Source organism: Archocentrus centrarchus, chromosome 20 (assembly GCF_007364275.1).
Source record: "Archocentrus centrarchus isolate MPI-CPG fArcCen1 chromosome 20, fArcCen1, whole genome shotgun sequence".
NCBI classification, from domain to species: Eukaryota; Metazoa; Chordata; class Actinopteri; order Cichliformes; family Cichlidae; genus Archocentrus; species Archocentrus centrarchus.
Genome location: NC_044365.1, coordinates 31,606,034 through 31,629,145, shown reverse-complemented (window position 1 = coordinate 31,629,145; position 23,112 = coordinate 31,606,034). Strand labels below are relative to the sequence as shown.

Here is a 23,112-nt window from a genome sequence, read left to right as displayed (position 1 = left end):
CTTTGGACTGTGGGGGAGAGTGTGCAAACTCCACACAGAAAGGTCCTGGAATCAAACCCAGGACCTTCTTGCTGCGAGGCGATGATGCTACCGTGTGCTGCTGCATCCGAAAATAACCGTGGGGCTATTTTGGGGGTCACGATGTTCTGATGAGTTAAAGAGCTTATCTCATCGGTCACCTGACTTGATAAGACGGAGAGGGCAGATCGGGGGATCTACTCAGAGATTATAAAATCAGCAATGGGTGAGCGGGCGTCAGGATTTCTTCATCATTAAACATCTTACTGCAACCTCAGCAGTCAGTAAAGACACAGGGAAGCCTCAGAGTCACCACATCTGTACTTCAGTCTAATTTTAATGGCTTATATCCTAAAGTGTATATTAACACGCTGCATGTATGCACTGTCCACTAATGTTATCTGACATTTTTTATGCTACATTTTTCATTATTGAATTTCAGTTATTTTACTTCATGAAGCTGCTTTCTTGGAATTTATTATTTTGCTTTATTGTTTATTTTTATTTTAGCTCCTTTCTTTTGCATATTTTAGGCAGCTCTAAATCTTTGCAACCTCCAGCGACCTCTCACCAACTGCTCGAGGAATGGCCATTGGTTGCTGGCTGGTGTTTAAGCCTGTATGACTGGAGTTCAGAAACATGCATTTAACTTTGTCCAAATAAAGAGAAAAAAGAGAGAGAACTGCAATATCAATAAAATGACTAATAACAATGAACTGTATTCAGCTCCAAAAATAAAAGTAGGCTCCTACAGAAGGCTGATGAGTTACATTAGATTATATTTATAGTGTAAATCTTAAAAATAGAAAACTTCCCAATCTTTGTGTATTTTATAAGCTCATCATATGTCATATGTAAATAAAGTAGTAACTAAATCTGCACTGCAATAAAATGTTTAATATGAACCTGAATAACTGATAATATAAAAGTTTCCTAGTTTTACACTTAAATAGGATGTTCAAAATAATAATGATGACTTTATAATCTGAAGGTGCTGAATAAGAAGGGGGTCAGGAAGCCATAAAGCTGGATGTTCTATTACTGGAGTCTTCAGCTAATCTGAGTCTTCTGCTCAGATCATCACATCTTAGCCGTTGAACCGAAGCATATTCATGTGTCAAAGTATTAGGTAATGATAATGGGATGTTCCAACGTGGCTCCGTTCTCTGGCACTCTGAGCTGCAGGGCGGGAGATTTCCTCACCAAATCTGCCAAATCTGAGTGGGAAGATTTGTGCTTCAGTCAGGCAGCGTGAGAACATCTGAGGCTTGAAGACTTGCAGGAATGAAAAGAAGCAGAACTGAAGGGCTTCCAATAACACGACCTTTTAGATTTAAGTTTAAAAGCCAAAGATCAGTGACATTAAAACCAACCACATGGAACAATATTATGTCGGTGGTTAGATTGGGACCAGGAGGTTCTGCTGGCCTTGGTTTCCTTGTTGTGTTTCTTGAGCTGTTCCTGAGCAGGTTGTGCAGTGTGGAGGGAACATTGTCTTGCTGTGGGAGGCCAGAGCCTCTACAGGCTACTATTGCTATACATATCCTGGACAAGCCCCCAACTATGCTATGAACTCACCTCAGGCTGTTTGATTATTAACACTGGAATCTTGATTATTTAACACACTTATTTATTAACCAAAAAAAAATAACAAATCACATTATCATCCCTGTCCTGGGCAACCCCCCCTCTTATGTTACAACCCCAGCTGAGGCAAAGGGTTTAACAGTCAGACCACAAATGTCTTATCAAAGTAATGCTCACACAACTTTGTTCCTTTGGTTTCTTTATCACATTCTGGTTTAAATCTTTTTCTACTTTTTGTCCCAGCAAAGAGCTCCAGAGTTTGGATGTCTGTGAGGTGCTAGGGCACCTGGGAAATCATAATGTCAAGGAGTTCTATGGGAATGGGGAGGACCACGATGGACTGCACGCTGCTCTGCACAGAAAACAGCGAATGCAAGAATTTCAGGTGTAACGCCACAGAGCTTCCTTCAAACGTCGACGCAGCCTCCATCAATGCGTGAGACGCCGTAACTTCCCCTGTGGCTGCGATCATCTGAAACACAGAAAAAAGAAGAGGCAGGTACAGATCACATAAGAGTCAAAGGTTATTATTTTTTTTCAGACACAAAGTTCTGGGGAGAAGCAAGGATTATGATTTGTATATTACTTTAATATGTATATTACTTTAATGTGTATATGGAAGTGAATGGATGGATGGATATTACTTTAATTTTATTAACATATTAACATAACATATTTTAAATAGTATTTTCCAAAACAAAATGAAATCAGTAAGAAAATCATCAAACCTTATAGGTGTGCTTAAAAAAATAAATCTGACAAGCTAATCAGAAGCTAACATATGTAAAAACATATAACATAAATAAAAATTATAAATAATAATATGATTAAATAAAATAAAACTACATAAAATACACATGTAAAAAGGCAACAGGTGTATACAATAAAAAATATAGTACACACATAAAACTGGAATATTTTAACAAAATAAAATCACTAAACTAGCAAATAAAGTGAAAAAAACTATAAATAACACAAATTTATTAAATAAAAGTGCGTGTGTGTGTGTGTGTGTGTGTACCTTTGCCCTGGCCCTCCTGAGGGCCTCGGCCTCTGAAGCCATGCAGCGCTGCAGGTCAACGGGAAGCATCATGGCTTTGAGCTCCACCCGCTCCACCTGAGCGCCCCATGGTTTGGATGCATCATGCAGCACCATCTGCAGGACAAAACAGGCACAGCAGGTTGTATGTATAAGCTTCCACTGATACGCTCCTCACACCTCTAACAGATTTAACCAGCAGAAAATAAAGCTGCCGCTGAATTCTGTCTGAAACCTCGCTGCATATCTTTGTGATATTATGAGGTGAAAGTGCAGCATCAAACTTGGCAGCTGATGGTAAATTTGCAGCGTATTTGACGCCTGTTTTGCTTTTGATCTAAACTTGTCCTTCCTTCCTCCTCTCACTGAGCAAATATGCTGTCTACTTAAAAATAACTGTCATTCAAGATTGGCTCTTCTTCACAGAAACCAAAGAGGCACCTTGAGGTCAATCAGACCTGTGGACACTCGTGTAGCATTCACTGTACATGCAAAAGTTTCCTGAGGAAATGCAAACTCGGCATCAGGAGGTCAGAAGATGAATGTGAAGGCTGCCTCAGGAAGAGCGCCAGGTGTAAAATCTGTGCCGAATCAAATATCCATCTGCGTCTACCTTTAAACTACAGAGCCCGAGTCTTCGCCGTCTCACTCACTTCCATCCTCTTTCTGATGGCCAGCTTCTGCGTTAACAGGTCTGCCAGAGTGTGAGCCCCTATCGCGGTCTTCAGGATCGTCTGGGCCAGCAAGCATATGGCCTGGGGGCCATTTTTCACATGCATCACCCACATAAAGGGGTTCACCACCCGGAAAAACACAACAGCATCCACCTTTAACGGCACCGCATCCGCAGTCAAGACCTGAAGACAGCAGGAGGCAGAGAAAGGGAAAACAGAGGAAAGTTTCTCTAACAGCAAACCAAACCATTGTTTTTAAATCCTGAAAACTTCACTTTGTTCTTGAAGCTACGAGGACTCAAAAATGCCAGCAAAAAGTAGATTAAAAAGCCCCAAATAAAGATTCACAGTGCAAAGGGAAATTTCTGCAGAGCCTCATTAAATATGTTAAATTTATTGTGCAAAAACAAAAAGCAGCTGATTCTTTGCAGGCTGCATGGAAACTTTTTTTATATGTGATGAACTACAGCACTGCAGTCACTGTGTGATCACTGCTGACCTCTTGTGGCTGTATGTGAATGGACACGCTGCGCAGGTCCACTTTCTGGATGGAGTCCAACCAGGGGATGACCCAGAGCAGACCTGCAGGGATACAAGGAGGTGAGAAGATCCAAGATTTCCTGTTTTTGCTTGTTTGCAGGGAGTGATACTCAAAGGAGAAAACCCTGAAAGTATTATTTTAGATTATGTCAAAATAAAACATTAAGTTCATCTAATTTAGTGCAAGAAACCAAACAGATAATGGATTAAACTGATGTGTAAATAAAGCTGGTTTAAGTTTTAATCATTATATCCCTGTCAGCTGTGGATGAGCAGGATAAAAAAGTATTAACACAGTTTTACGTGCAGTCCTGTGTTTATTCTAATAATTCTGAACTTCAGCCTTTTACTTCCACTCTGTCACAGCTAATGCTGCACATTTACACCCATAACTGTGAAAGAGGAGCTTCAGCCTTGCTGCTGGAGGTCAGAGGACAGAGAGAAGAGTTTCTGATACCGGGTCCTCTGGCTGGTCCTTCAGTAACTCGGCCTAGTCTGAAGACGACCGCCCTCTCGTACTCCTGAATGACCTGCAGCACAGAAACCACAATCTGCTCACCAGCACGGTGCACGTGAAAAACCCCTGAGAGTTTAAACTCTGGAGACAAATCCTGCTCAGAGAAAATGAACAACTTTACAATGAACCAAAGAAAATAATGATTCATCTCAAGACAAACAAACGTGTCCGAGTGTGTGGAGGGCCGGAAAACCACAGCGTATTTCTACAAGTAAACATGGCAGGTTTGGGTTTCCTTTTTGCTCCACCAATAGAAAACTCAATGACAGACAGGCTTTGAGTCTCTCTCACATCTCATCAGTAACTTACTCGGCCCAGTGAAAGCAAAGAATGGAGAGTTTTTGTTTGTGTTGCATTAGTGGAAAAAGGTCTGATTAGGTGGGCCTACAGCCTGCCTCCAGGGTCTCACACTGCCCACCGTGATGACGTGCAGCTCTGAAAAAACGTGCAAAGGGTGGAGAAAACACGCTGACGTGTCACAGTCAAGCAGAGTTCACCCCGTAAAGCTGAGCGAGTGTGTTGTTGATAGTGTTTCTTTGCAGCTCTGGTTAACCAGCGCAGCAGCTGTTAGAGTCCTGATGCTCACTCTGTCTCTCCTTTGGTTAACACAGAATGTAACTCAGATCATTGCTGCCATGTTCAGAGGGGCTGCAGAGCTCTGAGGGCTGCTGCTGCTGCTACTAATACTACTGCTGCTGCTGCTACTACTACTACATTTTAAATTATTTTCATCTTTTATTTTATTTTAGCTTCAGAGTGCTGTGTGAAAGTCTTGAGTCACCCCCATCTCTTTATATTTGGCTTCCAAGCAGCCGGATGTTGTTGATATTTTTAAATCGTGGTCCTGGGTGACAGTTCTCCAGCTTTCTGAAGCACTTTCACAGTTTTTAAGCCACTTAACACCAAACTCAAGGGATGAACCAGTGCTGGTCTACACATAACAGACAGGTTAGCAAAGAGCCAATTTTAAACTGTGCCTTCAGACACTGTTAATAGCAGCCTGTTGCTAAGACACATAATTAGCTCCACCTGACAGACACAAAAACCTGCAGAGTTTTTTTCTCTCAGGTTTCGGAGCGACTGCCTCTGTGCTGCCCTTACAGAGAATAAATGCACAGATGTGGACAGATGTGTGTTTTTTAAGACCTCCCCTTCACTCAGAGTTTGTGTAGCAGCATCTACGCAAACTGAAACATATGGTTAGTTTGCTGTTCTCACACCTCATATTTTTATATCCCCACAGAAACATAACAGACTAAACTAAGATGATTTCATACCCATTTTTAGTTTTAGTAAGAACCTCACTTCTAGTGTTAACTTTAAATTTATCTATCGCCATCTAGCCTTTTATTTGTCAGACTAGAAATAGTTTTCATTAATTTAACCCACTATTTTTCCTTGGACTAAAAAGATCCAAAAGCTGCAATAAAAAGCTCCTCTGGCTCATTACGTTCTGGAAACTTAATTTTAGTTATTTATTGTACAATGACATAAAAACGCAGAGAATCGTCACATTTTCTCTCATATGCTTGTTTCATTAATAAATAAATTTTCCATCAGCTGATGAATCAGTTTGTCTCTGCGCTCAGTGACAAAAGTAGAAGCATGTCCAAGAGTCTTTTACTTCTCAGTAAAGTTACAGTCTGACTGTTTCTCCCTTCTTTCACCTTCGCACACATCCAGACTGAGATCGGGAAGGTGAGGAAGATGAGGACGACCGAAAACAGGGTCAGCACCTTCCCGAGGACCTCCACCACCATCCCGCGGCTCCTCCGACCTCCACCTGCAGACGACAGAGAAGCAGGAGGGCGGATGCAACGACAAACATCAGCTGAGCCGCATCAGCGCTCACAGGTGTGCTTACCTGCCCCGGTGTTGCATTCCTCCGCGGTGACAGGCACCACTGTGTTCAAGCCCGAGATTACCCTTCGCAGCATGGCTTCAGTGACAGTCTGTAAAGAGTGTTTACTCACGTTAAAACCATTAACCGCGATCTCAGCGCGGTGTTGTCCGGTTGCCCTCCGTGACGCGTCGCCTAGCAACAAGAACTCGCCCCTTCTCCTTTAGAAAAAAGTAGATATAAAATAGAACTCCTGAATCTAATTAAAGTGGACCTGTCGTGTTTATTTCCAGCTTGATGTTAAAACTAATTTAAACTAATTTCTAAAATGAATAAACAGCAGAAGAAGATGACACTACAAAAAAGCAGCTTAACACGTTGGACAGGTGATCACTGTGACAGTGCAAGATCAAGGTCCCGGTCGCACAGCTAGAGACCGGTCTGCAACCGTCTGGCAACTACCGGTGGTGAGGGAAAACCTGTATCCACCAAGTGGTTAGTGATTGGGATTGCTTTGGTTGTTAGCGCATTGCTGGGGTCGCAGTTTGAATAGAAGAGATGGACTTGTCTGCCAACAGTGCCCAGCTGCTCTCTGAGCTGCAGTGACGCTTTCACAAGTGCAGCACAAACTGGAAATAGAGAAGGTTGGCCGTCAAAGTGAAAGTTGCACCTTTTCAAACATGTTGGCTGCAGCGCGGAGGCACAATTTTACTTCGAAGGCAAACCTACATTTCCAGTTTTCATCTCACTCTTTCAAGCTGTGCTACCACTCAGCTAGTAGTTAGCAGGTATTTGCAGAACAGACATAAAAAATTACAGTAAACTGTGGAAACCTGCTAGCAACCTCAATGCCTAAACCTCAATAATGGGCCGCGGCTCGATGTCACAGCATCTGCACCAAGTTGTTTAGAATAGAATAGAATAGAATGCCTTTATTGTCATTATACAGGATGTACAATGAGATTGGAGGGCCACTCCTGTTCAGTGCCATGTAACAGAAAATCAAACTCTCTAAAATAAAAATATTATAAAAATATTATAATCTAGTATGATCAATATAATCAAGAGATATACAGAAATAAACAATGTGTAAAATATACAAAAAATAGAATGTATAAAAATATATACATACAAAGCACCTTACTCGTTAAGCCAACTTTGATTTGATTGGCTGCCCCTCTTAAATTGTCAAATTAAACAGAAGGTGGGAGGGGCTTCTGTGCCTGAGATTCCTGTATTATGGACCCCACTGTATAACATCAGCTGGAGCCAAGATTAGAAAAAACTGTCTAAATTCAAGTGTTTAGTTCTGACAGAAAATAATATAAAAGATGGTCAAACCCATTTAATTTATTTTTTAACTTAAGCTTTGAACCATTCTTTCTGTACAGTTTATACCTTCATATTAAAGCTACAAAGGCTGGGCAAACATCATATTAAACCCTATGGGGTGTCACTCAAGCTTATATGCATGTGTAAGCGGATGAGCGAATACTTCTGGCATTATATTATTTGGCTGCCTATACTATATTTCAGCCCGATGAACAGCCAAACTAAGCATCAGCCTGCCGAGGTGTTATACTCCTGCAGCCGGTTTCCCAGTCATGGATTAAGCATGGTCCTAGACGAGAAGGAAAAAGTCAATGAAGACTACAATAGGAAAAAGTATTTAGTCCAGGATTAGACATAATCCCTGTATGAGAAACTGGACCCTGATGTCTCAGCTGGAACATCTACTGACCTACATATCTTTGCTGATGCCTCAGAGAGAGCCTATGACACCGTCGCTTACTTGAGAGTCAAGGCTGACAGTGATGGAGTTCAAGTGGCATTTTTGATGGCCCAATCTCGTGTGGCACCGAAACGGCAGCTTTCCACACCCCACCTTGAGCAATGTGCTGCCTTAGCGGGAGTGCAATTAGCTAAGGTCCTGCAGACAAAGCTGACCCCGCCACTACAGAAAACAATCCTATGGACTGATTCCACTACTGTCCTCCAGTGGATCAAGTCAGAATCCCAGCAATATAAGGTGTTTGTGGGGACACGAATAGCAGAGATCCAAGAGCTTGTTGGATCTGACAGCTGGAGATATGTTCCCTCAGAAGAGAATCCTGCAGATGATATCACCTGGGGGAAATCTCTGAAAGAATTATCTAAGCCAAACCGCTGGACATGTGGCCCGGCATTCCTCCCCAGGCCCCAGCTAACTGGTCTGTTCGCTTGCCACAAAACTCCATTCCAGCAGAGGAGACCCGGGACACAATCACTGCCCTACCCATGACTGCTTCCAGTCGATTTGAAACAGAGCTTGCTCTCCTGAAGAGATCCCAAAGGCAGAGTTTTCCTGCAGAGGTGACTGCACTGGAGGCAGGTAAACCCGTCCCCCTTAACTCTTCTTGATGTTCCTCTCACTGCTGTTTGACAGTACTGTACCCTCTCACTATTCTGTCACAAAGCTGATTGTGCAGGATTACGAAACCTGTCTGCTACATGCAGGTCCTGACTGTATATTTGCCAAAATAAGAAGGACATACTGGATACTCCGGGGTCGGCAAATCATCAAAAATCATCAACGGGGCTGTGTGGAGTGTTGCAGGTGGTGCAGCAAACCTGTCGTTCCCCTAATGGCAGACCTACCCGCTGCATGGTTACGTATCAACCAACCACCATATTGGTCTACTGGAGTTGACTGCTTTGGCCCATTCACCATAAAGATAGGCTGTAGACACAAGAAGAGGTGGGGGATCATATTTTTAAATGTCTAACCACAAGGTGTGTGCACCTAGATCTTTGTAGCATGGGCACTGATTCAGTTTTGCTTGCTCTGTGACGCTTTGTTGCAAGGAGAGGAAAACTCTTTGAAATTCTCTGCGACCGAGGCACCAACTTCAGGGGAGCTACAACAGGCCTTTGCTGCAATGGAGCCAGTTTTGCAGAAGCAACTCGCTGCCCATAGCATTGATTTCAAATTCAATCCACCACTGGCTCCGCACTTTGGTGGTACATGGGAGAGGGAAATTAAATGTGTTAAGGCTTCCTTGTAAGTGGTCCTTAAAGATCAAATCATCTCAGAACAAGTCCTGATGACTATGCTTGTGAAAATGGATGGTATCCTCAACCCCTCGGCTATGCAACGTCTGACATTGCTGACCCTGATCCTGTAACTTCAAACCTCTTACTTATGGGGCGGCGGGATGCATCATTACCACAAGTAGCGTATGGTAAGGTTGACCTGCTGGGATGGCGCCGTTGGAGACACAGTCAAGTGCTGGCTGACCATTTCTGGGTTCAATACACCCGCAACTGTCTATCTGTCTTCAGCTTCACTGGAAATGGCACATCAGTGCTCCAGATCTCACCACTGACCAAGTGGTCGTGATTGTTGACCTGCAGCTTCCGAGGCCAGTTGGCCGGGTAGAGGAATCCTTGGTGATGACAGCAGGATACACACCGCTGAGGTGGATATTAACGGGTCTAAGTATATATGCCCTGTGACTAAGCTTATCACTCTTCATTCATTAGACAGTTTCCGGTGTTTGGATTGTGCGTCAATAAATCTGTAAGTGTTATTTCTTTGTCAGGTTACACAGCATGATACTGTTACAAAGACTTGTAAATGTTAGTCATATGTCTCAGTAGAGAACAGGATGTTAGCTACAGCCTGTTAAAGTGTAAGTTTACTAACTGCAGCCAGACTCCCTGATGATGACTACATCCGGCTATATTAAGAATACAGAGACGGTCTGTTTGGTATTAGAGCTGTGGCTAATTTTGCCATCGTTGTGCCTTGTTGTTAGCAACTTTGTAAGTCACGTTCTGTGGGTTCCAATTTGTGGTCTACAGAGACCTCTTGTGGACATTGTAGGGTAGTGCCTGTGCTTCACCTAGCAGAAGGTGATGTGATTGTCCGGTTAATCATAACTGTGCTAATAATAGAATTGGTTTTTTCTGTCTTCCAGGAAGCCACACCCACACACACCCCAAGTCATAGTTGCAGCCGGGAAATTAGATTGAGACTGGGAAGTGATTCAATGTATCCAATGTTCAATGTGCCTGTGGGACCTTATTAAAGACAATCAAACTCCTGGATCGCTGCAGTCTTTCTGACTGAAGGTTTGGCCAGCCTTGTATGCACCAGCACTGCAACTTTTTTCTTTTTTCTCCCTTAATATTAAATATTAAAATTTGTTGTTTGATTTGAAACATTTAAGTGTAACAAATATGCAATAAAATAATAAATTAGCAAAACGGTAAAATTTTACATTTTTGAACACTTTTGTATCACTTCACAGTAAATTGTTCTGTGCCCTGAAGCCTGACGCAGACTTCTATTTATCAAAAGTACTTTTTAAAATAGGTTTTTAGGTAAAAAGAAGCACTCCAAGAACACAAACCTCCACCAAAGCAGCTCCTTCTCTCTTTAAATATACTTAAAGAAGTTTGTAGTGCAGTAAAAATCAGATAACAGCAGTGTGACAGATGCTTACTGTGATTACACAAACATGATGCAGGTGATGATAGCAGGTACTGATACGATTAATGATCACACGACAGGGAAATTTGTGCATTACAGCAGCTCAGGGCAGAAAAGGATGAATAAAAAATGAAATAAAATAGAAAAGAAACACACTATATACATAAAATATATATCAATACACATATCAATATATACATATACACACATATACATTTGAACACTGTATACATATGTAGACTGTAAAGTATACACAGTATGTATTATATGGCTGAGGGTGTTATAAATAGAAATGTATATATACTGTATGCATAAAGTGATGGCAGCGGAGGCAGAGTGTCCAAGTCATTCATGACATCATGATGCGTTGTACAGTCTAACTGCTGTTGATACGTAAATAGCTGGATAAAAATAACTTGAGCTTATTATATAATATTGTACTGTAGTATATTTCCAGCTAACCAGGCAGCTAAAATTCCTCCATTCGTGCTGATAACAAACGTCTTTCCCCTTCTTCACTCGTGCTCTCTCACACATATTCACACACTTCCTGTGAAACTGTCAGCTTTACTGCTGGCGGCTTCCTTCTTCTTCTCAGTCTGCTGAGCTCCTCCAAGCGCTGCGCACTGACCTCTCTCCGCTCACCTCTTTCAGTCCTACCTTTGTCCACCGGAGACCTGGACTGTGCTCCTGTGTGGCACCTGTGTGCAGTCTCAAAGGGACCCCAGAGTGAGAAAAACTGTTCTTGGAAATGAGCCCGTTTTGAGAAAGCAGAAACTTCTGAGAAAGTGCTGGTGGATGTCCGTGTGTTGCCTGCTGGCCTCTCTTCACCATGGCAGCAGCCGTGCCTGCGTGCTACCATGGTTCCATCACCAGGAAGGAGTGTGAGGATCTGCTGGGAAGGAAGAACAAGGATGGGGCTTACCTGATCCGAGACAGCGAGACCATCCAGGGAGCGATGTGTCTCTGTGTCTAGTGAGTACTCTGCTCCTGGGAGTCAGGCTGCCCTTTGTTAAAGCTGTTTCTAGAATCGTTTTGTAGGTAATGACACTCTATGGTATCATTAGAATATTAAGGATTTTATAATTCGGAGCAGGTTTCCAGGTCCTCTGACTTTGTGACAGCAGCCTCCTCCCAGAGGACACTTCTGCATATTTACGATGAAGAATTTTTAAGTTAAATTGCTTTAATTTTGAGAGGAGTTTTTGCACAATGAGGAAAAGAAGGCGTCTAATCTGATTTAGCCGAGGAGGAGAAAACAAAGTTAAAGCAAACCCAGACCTGGTTCTGCAAATCTCACATGGACGTTAAAGCTTTGATTCGTGTTATTGTGTACTATCATATATGAGTGACAATAGCATCTCTGATATCCTGTTCCCTGTCACGTAACTTCATTTAGTGCTAATTAATATTTGTTTTATTTTTTTGTATTTAATTAAAGCAGGAAATTTAGTTTCAGAGGTTTGGTAAGACGATTTTTTTACAAATATAAAAATAATGGAGCAAAAAAAAAAAGGTATAAAAAAAGATAAAATTCTTAGCGGAAGTAGAAGCAAATATTGATACATTATCTGACCAAACCTTTGAATGCTGATACAGCAGTATAATACAGAATGACTCTTTGCAGATTGATTAATCATCATTTAAATGGAAACACGAATCTAATACCAGTAGATACAAACGCTGTTCTACTGATCTGAGCAGTTTGAATTCTATTAAAATCACGATAAGATCAGTTATTTGTGTTATTACTCTAGGAAACCTACACCTGCACAAATACCACAGAATCTGCTGCGATCAGTTAGGGTTCCACTCCAGGTTATTTTTTTCCATGACAGGCATGCAGTGTTTACACGTGAGAAAAAAATGGCTTCAGTATTTATGTACCTACAGAACATTATCCTTTATCCACCACCTTTTTTTTAGTACATTTCTTCTTAAAGGAGGCTCTGACGACACAGATGAGAGGGTTCAAACTATGAGAAAAACAAACCATGTGACCCGCTCACATTTCTTCTTCCTCTATTTCCTGAGAACAACCAAAAGTTTAATCACGTTCACCGTCATGTAACAGCAGCACACGTCTCCTTTCTTTCAGCAAACAGAAGGTGGTGTACACCTACAGACTGCTGCAGTCGCACAATGGATACTACACTCTCCTGGTAAAGCAAGCTCACATACACACACACAGATTATTTTCAGCAGGTTTAATGGATGCAGAATCTCTCTGCGTTGCAGTAAACTGAGGGTTTACTGTAAACAGAGCATTATTGTTATTATTGCTATATTTTTATGCATTTCATTTAGTTTTGATGTGAAAGCACAGAGAGCAGAGAGGAAGGCAGGGAGGGAGTGCGTATTTGTGGATAACATGCAGGAAATCATCAAACCCAGGCCCCTGGAGTAGCTTACTGTGTGTGGGCCACTATCTCAGTTTGTTCTTAAAGCTTTATCTTTGAGAACGCGGCCTTAACAAAATGCACTATATGAAAAAAGTACTGGTCCACCTGCACGTTGCACCTGCAGGATCAGCTTGACCCACACCACGAAGCTCCCGGTGCTGACGTTAATACCAGAGAGGCTTCGGAGCGTTGGCGACCCTCACGCATGACACACCCAAACGCTCAGCGACCCCGGCCTGTAAATTTGTGGCTGCAGCTTCTAAACACTTCCACTCTGCAATGACGCCACTTCTAGCTAATTGTAGAGTATGTTTTACAGCACTGCAGTCAGACTCAGTAATGCTTGTAAAGGCAGACAGGTGTTAGATTTTTTACACCTGTGGCAATGAGGCACCCAATACTTTAGTCCATATGGTGTATATATATACAGTGTATCACAAAAGTGAGTGCACCCCTCACATGTCTGCAGATATTTAAGTATATCTTTTCATGGGACAACACTGACAAAATGACACTTTGACACAATGAAAAGTAGTCTGTGTGCAGCTTATATAACAGTGTAAATGTATTCTTCCCTCAAAATAACTCAATATACAGCCATTAATGTCTAAACCAGCAGCAACAAAATTGAGCACACCCCTAAGAGACTACACCCGTAAATGTCCAAATTAAGCACTGCTCGTCATTTCCCCTCCAAAATGTCATGTGACTCGTTAGTGTTACCAGGTCTCAGGTGTGCATAGGGAGCAGGTGTGTTCAATTTTGTAGTGCAGCTCTCACACTCTCTCATACTGGTCACTGAAAGTTCCAACATGGCAAAGAACTCTGTGAGGATCTTAAAGATGAACTGTTGCTCTGCATGAAGACTGTTATATCAGCTGCACACAGACTACTGCTCATTGTGTCAAAGTGTCAAAGTGAAGGGTGTACGCACTTTTGTGATGCACTGTATATATATATATATATATATATATATATATATATATATATATATATATATATATATATATATATATATATATATATATAAAATATACCAAAATCCACTTTAAAATTTGGTTAATAGCAGATGAAGCTGTAGTTGGAAAGGCTCATATATCAGACATGCAGCTGACCTTTTGAAGTTGTAGCATCCAAACTTCCTCAGTCTCAGTTCCTTTAATGCTCCACCCATTATTTTGGGCCAAAGTTTACATTATTTGTGTATGTCAGAAAGAAAAGTTGGTTGTGTGTACATGGTTTAATATCTGTGATGTGTGGCTTTAACGTCCTGGGAACCACTTTAATAGGAAGCTCCTTTTCACTGAATCTGAGCTGTTAAAGGAAACCTGCTGAGAGCTATCGGTTCTTTTTTCTGTGAGCAAAGATTTCCTGATTTTCTTGTTGAGGTAAACTTGTTTCTGTTTTATCAAAGTGAATACTTAATACTTTATCAGAAAATCTTTGGCTGGCCTGAACAAAGTCAAATTTAAGCATTTAAAATCTAAATTTGTTGGAATCAGTTTGTGTATATGCATGTACAAAATCTGCTGTCGAGTTTCAGTTTGAATCAAAACTGAACTTTTGTTGTTAGTCAAAAATGATCTCAAGATTTCTTGCTTGTTGTATCGAGACGAGTCCTGCTCACCCTGATAGTCCTGAACTTTGGTTTTCATTTACAGATAAAAACAGTGATAAAATATTCCGCATCGATCAGCTCATTACGGGGCAATGCTCTGCTGGTAAACTGCCCCACCCTCTCCTGTGTAGCACCACCTCCCCGCTGTGGTAACACCACCAGCAGCCTACGGCAGCAGCACGAAGTCCCTGTCACACCACAGACGCTGAAAGAAACTTTAATTTTAAGAAACTTTAATATTTCCAGTTCAATCAAACACACGTGCAGCAGGACAGACCCAAAGCCTCAGCTACCTCCCAGCGCCAGCAAAGGTTATTTTTATGACCAACAGGTGTGCTGATTATTTGTTTAATCTTTTTTTTTCTATGTCAAAAAATAAGAAAATCAAGTTCCCCTTCTCACTTTCACACGTCAAGATATTCAAATGTTTGTTTGATTTGGTCAATGGACAGAAAGTCAGAGACAAAAAAATAAATGGCAGAGAAAAACAAATGCAGCCACAATGAAACCAGACAAGAAGGAAGTAAAAGACAGTCAGCAGGGTACAAATGTGGAAACAGGTTGTAAAACAGAACATTAGAAAAAAGAAAGAAAGCAAAACTACAAAAACATCATTTGAAATCACGTAAGCAAGTATTAATCCTTTTTAATTACACACGGCAGTTATTGTTTCTCACACTGTCATAAAACTGTGGAGTCTCCTTCTGTCTGGAAGAGTCTCCACAAATATTTCTTTAAAAAGAGAACAGATATTTATTTCCTCCAATTACCTCCAGTCTCTTCCTGTACATCCTGTATAATGACAATAAAGGCGTTCTATTCTATTCTATATTTATTACATTTAAGAATAATTGAACTACATGTGGAATTATCTTCTAGTTTTACTCCACAGACTGAAAAACACGATTAACAAAATCCATTCATTCATTTCTTAACAGCTCATCAAATTCAGAGTCGCAGAGGCTGAACTCTGTTCCAGCTGTCACTGACGGGGGGAAACTGTAGCCCTAACCAAAGCGCCAGCTAAATTTATTGTGCTTAAATCTGCAAACGTAGGTTGAAAACTAAATAGCTGAGTAGTTAAAATAGTAGATAATGTTTTTCTTATCTTTCTTTTCTTATCTTAAAAATGCCATGAAAAATAAAGCAAACAAGAAAGAAAAAAAAAAGTTATTTAAGAAATCAGAGGACCAATTACCAGTCCCTGAGGAACCCCACAGGTGGCTGCGGTAGAGCGGGCGACCTACCAATCAGAGGGCTGGTGGATCGATCCCCGGCTCCTCCACTCCATGTGTCGAAGTATCCTGAGACAAGATACTGAACCCTGATTTAGCTCCAATGTATCTGCTGGAATGTGAGTGTAAAAAGTGCTGTATGAGTATGTGTGTGTGTATGAGTGTGTGTGTATGAGTGAGTGTGTATGAGTGAGTGTTCACCATGAGAGGAAAGGCACTATATAAGTGAGTCTATTTGTCACTCACTCCACAGTTTATTTACAGGATTTTTAATAATGACACAAAGTTTGTGATACCAAAGATACTCGTACCACTGCAGCAGTTGTTGCTTTGCAGCAAGAGTCCAAGGAGCAAAATGCTTTGAAACTTGTAACCTTATTTATTAAAGAAGGATGTGCAGATGTTTGGTCTGTGTGCATTTCTAAAATGTAAGAATAGTTAAACTACATGTGAAAAACATCTCGTCTCTGCAGATGTCAGAAAAGGAATCGAGCACGGTTTCAGTTAAATGTTTCCATTTGTTTGTAGCTCTGCTCTCTAACTCGTTCTCATGCATTAAACATGGCAGAGAAATGACAGCGATTTGGTTAGAGCAGTTTGTACATCTATAAACTAACATTTCACCTCCAAAATGGAAACTTTTTTGTCATCATCTCTCCCACAGGAAACAACTCTGACGTTGGTTACACACAAAAAAAACAGCAGAATGAAGAGCAGAGTTTTTATCACGGTCAATTTTTTCCACCACACTCAAAAAAACAAAATGAAGTGTTTAAAAATACAGAAGCTACAGATTTATTAACCTGCTGCCCACGTGCACGAGCTGTTCAACTATGACATTAAAAATAAAGCCGTGGGCTCAGCTTCAGGATGTGGCTGCTGGAGGTTTCACTTTTTCACCAAATCTGCATTTTTTCCTATTATCTCATTCTGGGCTGATTAGGAATATTTAAAGCTTTTTGTTTAGTGTTTGGTTTAGTCTACCATATTTCCTTTGCTGATAAACACTGTTGATGTAGCCTCAATATATACTTTTTTATACAGCTTTGTTCACTTGGTATCGTTATAAACTTGCAGTCCAACAATTCTTATCTGCACGTGTTCAGTCAAATGCTTCAGGGCCATTGCAGCAAACAGTTTTTGACCCAGTGGAAACCACCTGTTAGTGGGTCCAACTCCTCTATATCCACCCACAGCTCCACGGACACAGCTCCTTCCAGGTTCCCTTGACATCAGTTTGCAGTGCCCGCTGCCAGTCTCAAGGTCAGACCGTTCAACGCTCAGAGAAACTGCAGCAACCTCTGAGCCCACCTCAGAGTCCACAGGCCTCAGCGAGCGAGTTAAAGTTCACGAGAGCACAATTAGAAAAAGACGAAGTGTGGCTTATTTTGAAGGGTTGCCAGGAAAAAGGTGCTTCCCTCTGCAGAGATCATGGCTGCACAGCTTAGGTTGGCAAAGATGCATCTGAACAAATCATAAGACTTGTGGGACGATGTCCTGTGGACAGAGAAGACCAGCCACGGCATATCAGCACAAACATAGCAACTGTCAGCACGGTGGTGGAGGGGTGATGATGTGGGCTTGTTTCGCGGTCACTGAGTCAACCATGAAGTCCTCTGTGTGCCAAAGTACTCTAGAGTCAAAGGTGGGGCTGTCTGTCTGGGTCAAGAAGCAGGACAATGATTCTGAGAATAGCAGCAAATCTACAAAGAACAACGTGCTGCAGCGTCCAAAGCTCAGACCACAGCCCGACTGTGAAAGGCTGTGGTGGGATCTTGTGAGAGCTGTGCATGAGCAAACCTCACAGAACTGAAGCAGCAGTGTAAAGAAGAGCAGTCTAACATCCCTCTGCAGCCATGTGAGAGTCATACAGAAAACCATAACTTCAACTTACTGCAGTGGAAGGCACTTTTACTGCTGAATCACAGGGTGCATCACACAGCTTCTGCATTTTGGTTTATTTTCATTAAATAAATAACACCATGGTGTAACATGTCATGATGTTGGAGTTCTTCTGAGACTCTGTTTACTTAATATTGAGACCTAATAAGGACCTGATCATTTTTGTAACGTCCTGATACGTAAAACCTAAACGATCCTTTGTTTTTACTGCATTTTCAAGCTGTTCGATTTGATGTTTTAATTCCAATTTTAATCCTTCAGACCAGACAACGCTCTGAGACGTCACCTCGAGCTCTGGGAAAGTCCAACTTCAGATTCAGTTGGTTCCAAATGAAGTTGTAAAATATTTAAAAGTGCAGCGGAAAAACCCTTTAAGAGCCACATAAAACTCAGATGACAGTCATATTAAAAGTGAGGGGGTCCCAGATCAGCACTGTTTTCTCAGCCCTGTTGTTACATTTTGTTGGTTGAGGTTTTTTGAATCATGTTCACACACATTAGTCACACTCTTGAAACCACAAAGTTGTGTGGGTCTCCTTTGTGTTCCCCAAACCAGCCCTGACCCATTATGCACGAAAGCCTGAAGGTAGTTCCTGGTGCAGCAGAACCCATTTACACATCACCACGTCTGTCATCCAGTGATCCACCGGAGAGTTTCAGTATGTCTCAGCTGTGACCACAATAACAAACTGCTCACAGGCAGGCAGCCTGAAAGCACTTAGAAATGGAAAGCTGTCAAACTGACGCAGCGCCGTGAACGTAACGTAAACACAGACGTGTGCTGGACGCCTTCCTGCGGAACGGCCCTTTAAAAGCCAGAAAGGCCTTTGAGCTTAATGACTTCCATCAATTTCTTTGCCAGAGTTTTTCCCAGATCAGATTTCTCAGGTTCTCTGTGTGTTTTCACTAATGTGACAACATTCCTGACATGGTCTTGTAATTCTTTAATTAATTAAGGCTGTGGCTTTACGGCTGCGTTCAAATCCAGCGCCCAGGCTGCACGTTCTCCCCGTGTTTGTGCGGGTTCTCTCCGGTTCCGGCTTCCTCCCACAGTCCAAGCATGCATGTTTGGTTATTTGGTTATTATAAATTGGCCCTGAGTGTGAGCGGGTGTCTGTCTCTCTGTTAGCACTGCGACAGGCTGGCGACCTGTCCGGGGAGCACCCCACCCGTCTCCCTGTCACAGATGGGATCGGCTCCTCCTGGAATCTGAATTCATGAAACTGAACAAACTGAAAGATGTGTTAAATGAAAACAAGAGAAATGAGCACTTTTTTTAACTAAATTGTAAATATGAGGAATTACTGACTGGGAAATAATCAGCAAACTGACTTACAAAGAGAATAAGTGATGCTCTGGATGTTTCATATATTTCACCGGTCAGTAGTTACTCCAGTTTAACGTAGAACAGAAGCAAACACTGAATGTTTCATTTGGTTTCTGATCATTTGCTGGAGGAAACTCCAAAAAGTGTAATTTGGATGCATTTTCAGGGCTCGTCGATGGTTCCTACTTTATACAAACCTCTCACACAGAACAGGCCACATGTGGGTGGCTGCTCAAATAAGTTACAGCAGGTCTCTTTTTAACCGCCATTTTTATACCAGCTTTGACTGATTCATATGTTTGTGCTGCTTTATTATATTTACCTTATGCTCTTGGTCTTTGTTCAGACAGCGGGGGGTTTGGAGGAGACATTTTTTAAGACTATCGACGACCTGATCCGTCACTACAAGAGGAAGAACCAGGGTCTGGCCATGCATCTGCGCCACTCAGTCAAAAGGAAGACGGCCTTGCTGATCCAGCCCCAAAGAGTTCTGGAAACGCAGCCTTCGAAATCACCCGAGCAAAGGTCGCGAAGGGATGAGCACGAGTCACGGAGGCAGCCGCCTCCCGTACCTGATGAAGAGCATGATTACGAGAGTACGTCTCACATGTTCTCCTTTCTTTTCTCAACATCTTCCTTTGGTTTGCATGTTTGACCGTTTCTCTGTTTCCACCCAGATGCTCCTGATGCCGAGTACGTGGAAGTGCTTCCCGATTAACACCGACAATCAAACACCACATGAGACATCTGGAGGAAATCAGTGATGTCAGGTCCACAGACTGGATCTTATTTGGGATGTTGACTGTACCTACATATTTTTAAGAACATCATCTGCTCTTGGATCACAGTGCCCTGAAGAACTCCTGAAGAACTCTGACCACCTTCCAGAGGATCTCCATTAAATGCATCCCAGCCCTCGATGCTCCCGTCAGGATGAACTGTATGAACTTTGGTGTTTTTCCTCCAGCACCTGCAGAAGTGTCAGGAAGTCCGTCCTAGTGGTAAATTTTAGGTGTTAATGCTTTTATTACCAAAAGAATAGATTTATATACATGTATATATTTTTTATCATAACATATCTTAAATACTGTAACCTGTGTTGTACTGTGAGAGTTACTCCAGGCAGCGAGGGCAAATAAAAATCTCACATGGTCACAAAGCTGGGCAGCACGGTGGCGCGGTGGTTAGCCCTGCTGCCTCACACTCAGAATACTGGAAGGCTTGGGTTCAATTCCACCTTAGCTGCAACGGCTGGTTACATCCAGTCTGACATCAATGCAGCATCTTCACCCAGAGAGCTGCCGCTCACTGAATATTTTCTCTTTTTCGGACCTGTTTTGGTGGGAAAATCCCAGCAGATCAGCAGGTCCTGAAATACTCAGACCATCCCGTCTGACAGCGATGAACACGCCACATCATCTCGGTCACGTCTACCTGTCTGAACGCACCGAACTGCTGTCATGTGGTCGGCAGGTCAGAGGTTGTAACTCTAAAACATTCCCGTCAGCCGAATCTGTGGAAACTCGTTTTCATTATTTGTGTTCTTTTGTTCCACTAACGTGTGCGTTTAGGAGTGTGTCTGCAGGAATGGATGAAAGACTGTGAGTTTGTGTGTGTAAATATGTACACTTATTTTTAATGTGTTTTTATCTGAAGTGTGAAGCACTCTGTAGCTGTGTGTTTTTTTAAAGTGCTGTACAAATAAAGTTATTATTATTATATATTTGCATGAACAAGCAGCTGAATCAAGTAGCTGGTGAGTGTAAATTTAGGAGATTAGAAAAAGGCTTTAAGTGTGTAAATGTAGGAGACGAGGAGGCTTAAATTCTTCATTTTTGTTTGTTTGTTTGTTTGTCTGCAAACAAGGTTTGGGACCCAGTTTTAAAAAGCTTCTGAAAAAAAAGGAAAACTGGCTGCATAATCGGTGAGAGGAGAGAAAGTAAGGAAAGCTCGGTCTGCTGCATTAATACCATTAATGAATCCAGTTTTATCAAATATAACTCCCTGTTTTTTCCTGCTGTGGGAGAGCGCATTATCATTTCTGGAAAACATGTTTGGCTCAGAAAAATGTGAACATCTTGTTTTTTGAGTCATGAACAAAAGTTTGACCCCCTGCTGTAAACTGTGACTGTGTGGAGCGGGTGGAGATGAGTGTCAGCGGTGGTTTCTGAGTGAAGGAGAGCAGCGAGAATGAAAGGGAAGGTTTACAGACAGACCTGCTGTGGTGTTTGGAGACGGTGGCTCTGACACAAAGACAGGAGGCCGGAGTCTCCACAGAGAAAGGCTCCAGCCGGCCGGTGGATTCTAACCCAGGTCCTTCCCGCTGTGAGGCACGGGTGCTAACGTGGTGGGTGATCGATAAATCAGCAGGGACCCCCGGGCTCTCAAAAAGAAGGGTGGAATGTTTCATATTTTCCACTCAGGTGTTCTGCACCTGCCAAAATGGACTTTAACTGAACCCCGAACGGTTAAAGAGCCTGATGCGTTTGTAAAAATGCAGACGATGTAACAGATTTTGTCATTGTAAAAACGAATGTGCAGCATTAATGTAGCTGAGCGCGGCGTCTCTGTTTCACTTCAGTCATAAATGAGTTTTTACCCACAATACGATCAGATGAGAGCTGTGACTCTGCAGAGACCACACTCAGCTATATTTTTTCTTCTGCTCTCACCCTCCAATACGACTTTCCATCTGAACTTAACCCTTGGGTCAAACTGGCAACCCACTGTGCTTCACATGTGCTTTGTCTGCTGTTTTAACTTTTTTCAACCAAAACCACAGGTATAATCTGTGAGCCCCAAGATAGGCAAGAAGACACAGTGTTTGTGTGTCAAGTGCAAAGAATACACATGAAAGACACATACGTGCAAACATGCGTGCAAACATGCCCCCACAGACTGGCACAAAGGCCATGGGATCAGTTCAGAGAAGTGAACAGGAATCCGAAACTTCGCTGACATTTGATCAAGATTTCCACCTGAGCTGTCAGATGTTGTTTATTTTTTATTACATTTTATCATAAAGAAAATCACACTTCTGTCCACTGATGAGCTCTAACAGACCATATAACCAGATAATGTGGAACTGGGATAAAGTAAAGATTTATATTAATCATCAGGGACTGAATGATGCAGTGGGTCCAGCAGACACTGAGTAACAGTAACCTTTGTTCCAAAGTGTTAATCTCGCACCGTAAACCACTCGCTTTATTTTCTGAAACCTCGTGAGCAGAAGCATCAAAGCAGAAAACAAAATATGATGATTCACATCTTTGCAACTATGTAGCAAAAACGAACTTTACATTTACACGTGGGCTTGTTTCCACAGCGATCAGATGTTATCTCCATCAGATCTCTGTCTCTTTATAATCTGTGGGAGTCGTTTTTCAGCTATGGAATCTTTTTAAAAGTCAAATGATTATAAAAGGCTATTCTTTACTTACTGTAAATATTCTGTACACGTTTGATCAGTTTTGATTCGTTACTGTTGCGCGCCGTTAAATTTGAGCCTTAAAGATCCCTGAAAGTCTGAGATTGTGTAACATGTCTTCAAAAAGCCTTTCTGTCTTCAGGTCCGTGCGTGCTAAACTCTTCACTTTGAAAAAAGCATGCGGTGTTAAACCCTTATTTTCTGTACAGTCACACATCCTGTGTTTGTTTTCACACACCTTCAGTACAGGCCGCCGCCGCTGCTGCTGCTGCTGCTGCTGCTCGCTGACCTAAACATTACACTCATTATATCTGAGCTGGGATTAAATCTTTGAGCATTTATCCTTTTTTTTTGCATTTGAGACACATGGTCATCTGTTTCAAATATGTGCATCTTAAAAGAAAACCAGCTGACAGGAAAACAACAAAGACACATGAGAGGAGCAGAAAGCAGCTGATGTCCTCTAAGACCATCAGCACGGTCTAACCACAGTTTCCACACTCTGAATC

General features: G+C 42.0%; 2 protein-coding genes across 5 annotated transcripts; one reads left to right on the top strand and one right to left on the bottom strand.

The window, feature by feature from the left end:
- Positions 1-1,647: 1,647 nt before the first annotated feature.
- LOC115799299 (erythrocyte band 7 integral membrane protein-like) lies at positions 1,648-6,424 on the bottom strand. Of its 4 annotated transcripts, none has more exons than XM_030756386.1 (7): positions 6,349-6,424; positions 6,043-6,158; positions 4,316-4,388; positions 3,818-3,900; positions 3,298-3,501; positions 2,627-2,761; positions 1,648-2,077 (listed from the first exon to the last, which is right to left on the bottom strand). In XM_030756386.1, the coding sequence occupies exons 2-7, from the start codon at positions 6,133-6,135 to the stop codon at positions 1,883-1,885; spliced, it is 783 nt and encodes a 260-aa protein (XP_030612246.1). In that variant the 5' UTR covers positions 6,136-6,158; positions 6,349-6,424; the 3' UTR covers positions 1,648-1,882. The 4 variants fall into 4 exon arrangements, with proteins under 4 accessions (XP_030612246.1, XP_030612245.1, XP_030612249.1 ...); XM_030756385.1 differs by having other exon boundaries at positions 6,240-6,413; XM_030756389.1 differs by lacking the exon at positions 4,316-4,388.
- A 128-nt stretch (positions 6,425-6,552) lies between these two features.
- On the top strand, positions 6,553-20,861 carry LOC115799307 (SH2 domain-containing protein 1B-like). Its single transcript, XM_030756403.1, has 6 exons — positions 6,553-6,682; positions 10,175-10,328; positions 11,344-11,664; positions 12,788-12,851; positions 19,520-19,769; positions 19,851-20,861. Exons 3-6 carry the CDS (start codon positions 11,522-11,524, stop codon positions 19,889-19,891), a joined length of 498 nt encoding a protein of 165 aa, XP_030612263.1. The 5' UTR covers positions 6,553-6,682; positions 10,175-10,328; positions 11,344-11,521; the 3' UTR covers positions 19,892-20,861.
- The last annotated feature ends 2,251 nt before the right edge of the window (positions 20,862-23,112 follow it).

What these genes read in the sequence shown, in the direction of transcription:
- LOC115799307 (XM_030756403.1), top strand. Translation starts at nt 11,522, where the DNA reads ATGGCAGCAGCCGTGCCTGCGTGCTACCATGGTTCCATCACCAGGAAG. An exon ending in ATGGATACTACACTCTCCTG is followed by an intron (nt 12,852 to 19,519) that starts GTAAAGCAAGCT and finishes GTCTTTGTTCAG; the next exon opens with ACAGCGGGGGGTTTGGAGGA. An exon ending in TGAAGAGCATGATTACGAGA is followed by an intron (nt 19,770 to 19,850) that starts GTACGTCTCACA and finishes GTTTCCACCCAG; the next exon opens with ATGCTCCTGATGCCGAGTAC.
- LOC115799299 (XM_030756385.1), bottom strand. Translation starts at nt 6,312, where the DNA reads ATGCTGCGAAGGGTAATCTCGGGCTTGAACACAGTGGTGCCTGTCACC. An exon ending in CAGTCTGGATGTGTGCGAAG is followed by an intron (nt 4,389 to 6,042) that starts GTGAAAGAAGGG and finishes TCTGTGCTGCAG; the next exon opens with GTCATTCAGGAGTACGAGAG. An exon ending in TCAGGAGGGCCAGGGCAAAG is followed by an intron (nt 2,078 to 2,626) that starts GTACACACACAC and finishes TCTGTGTTTCAG; the next exon opens with ATGATCGCAGCCACAGGGGA.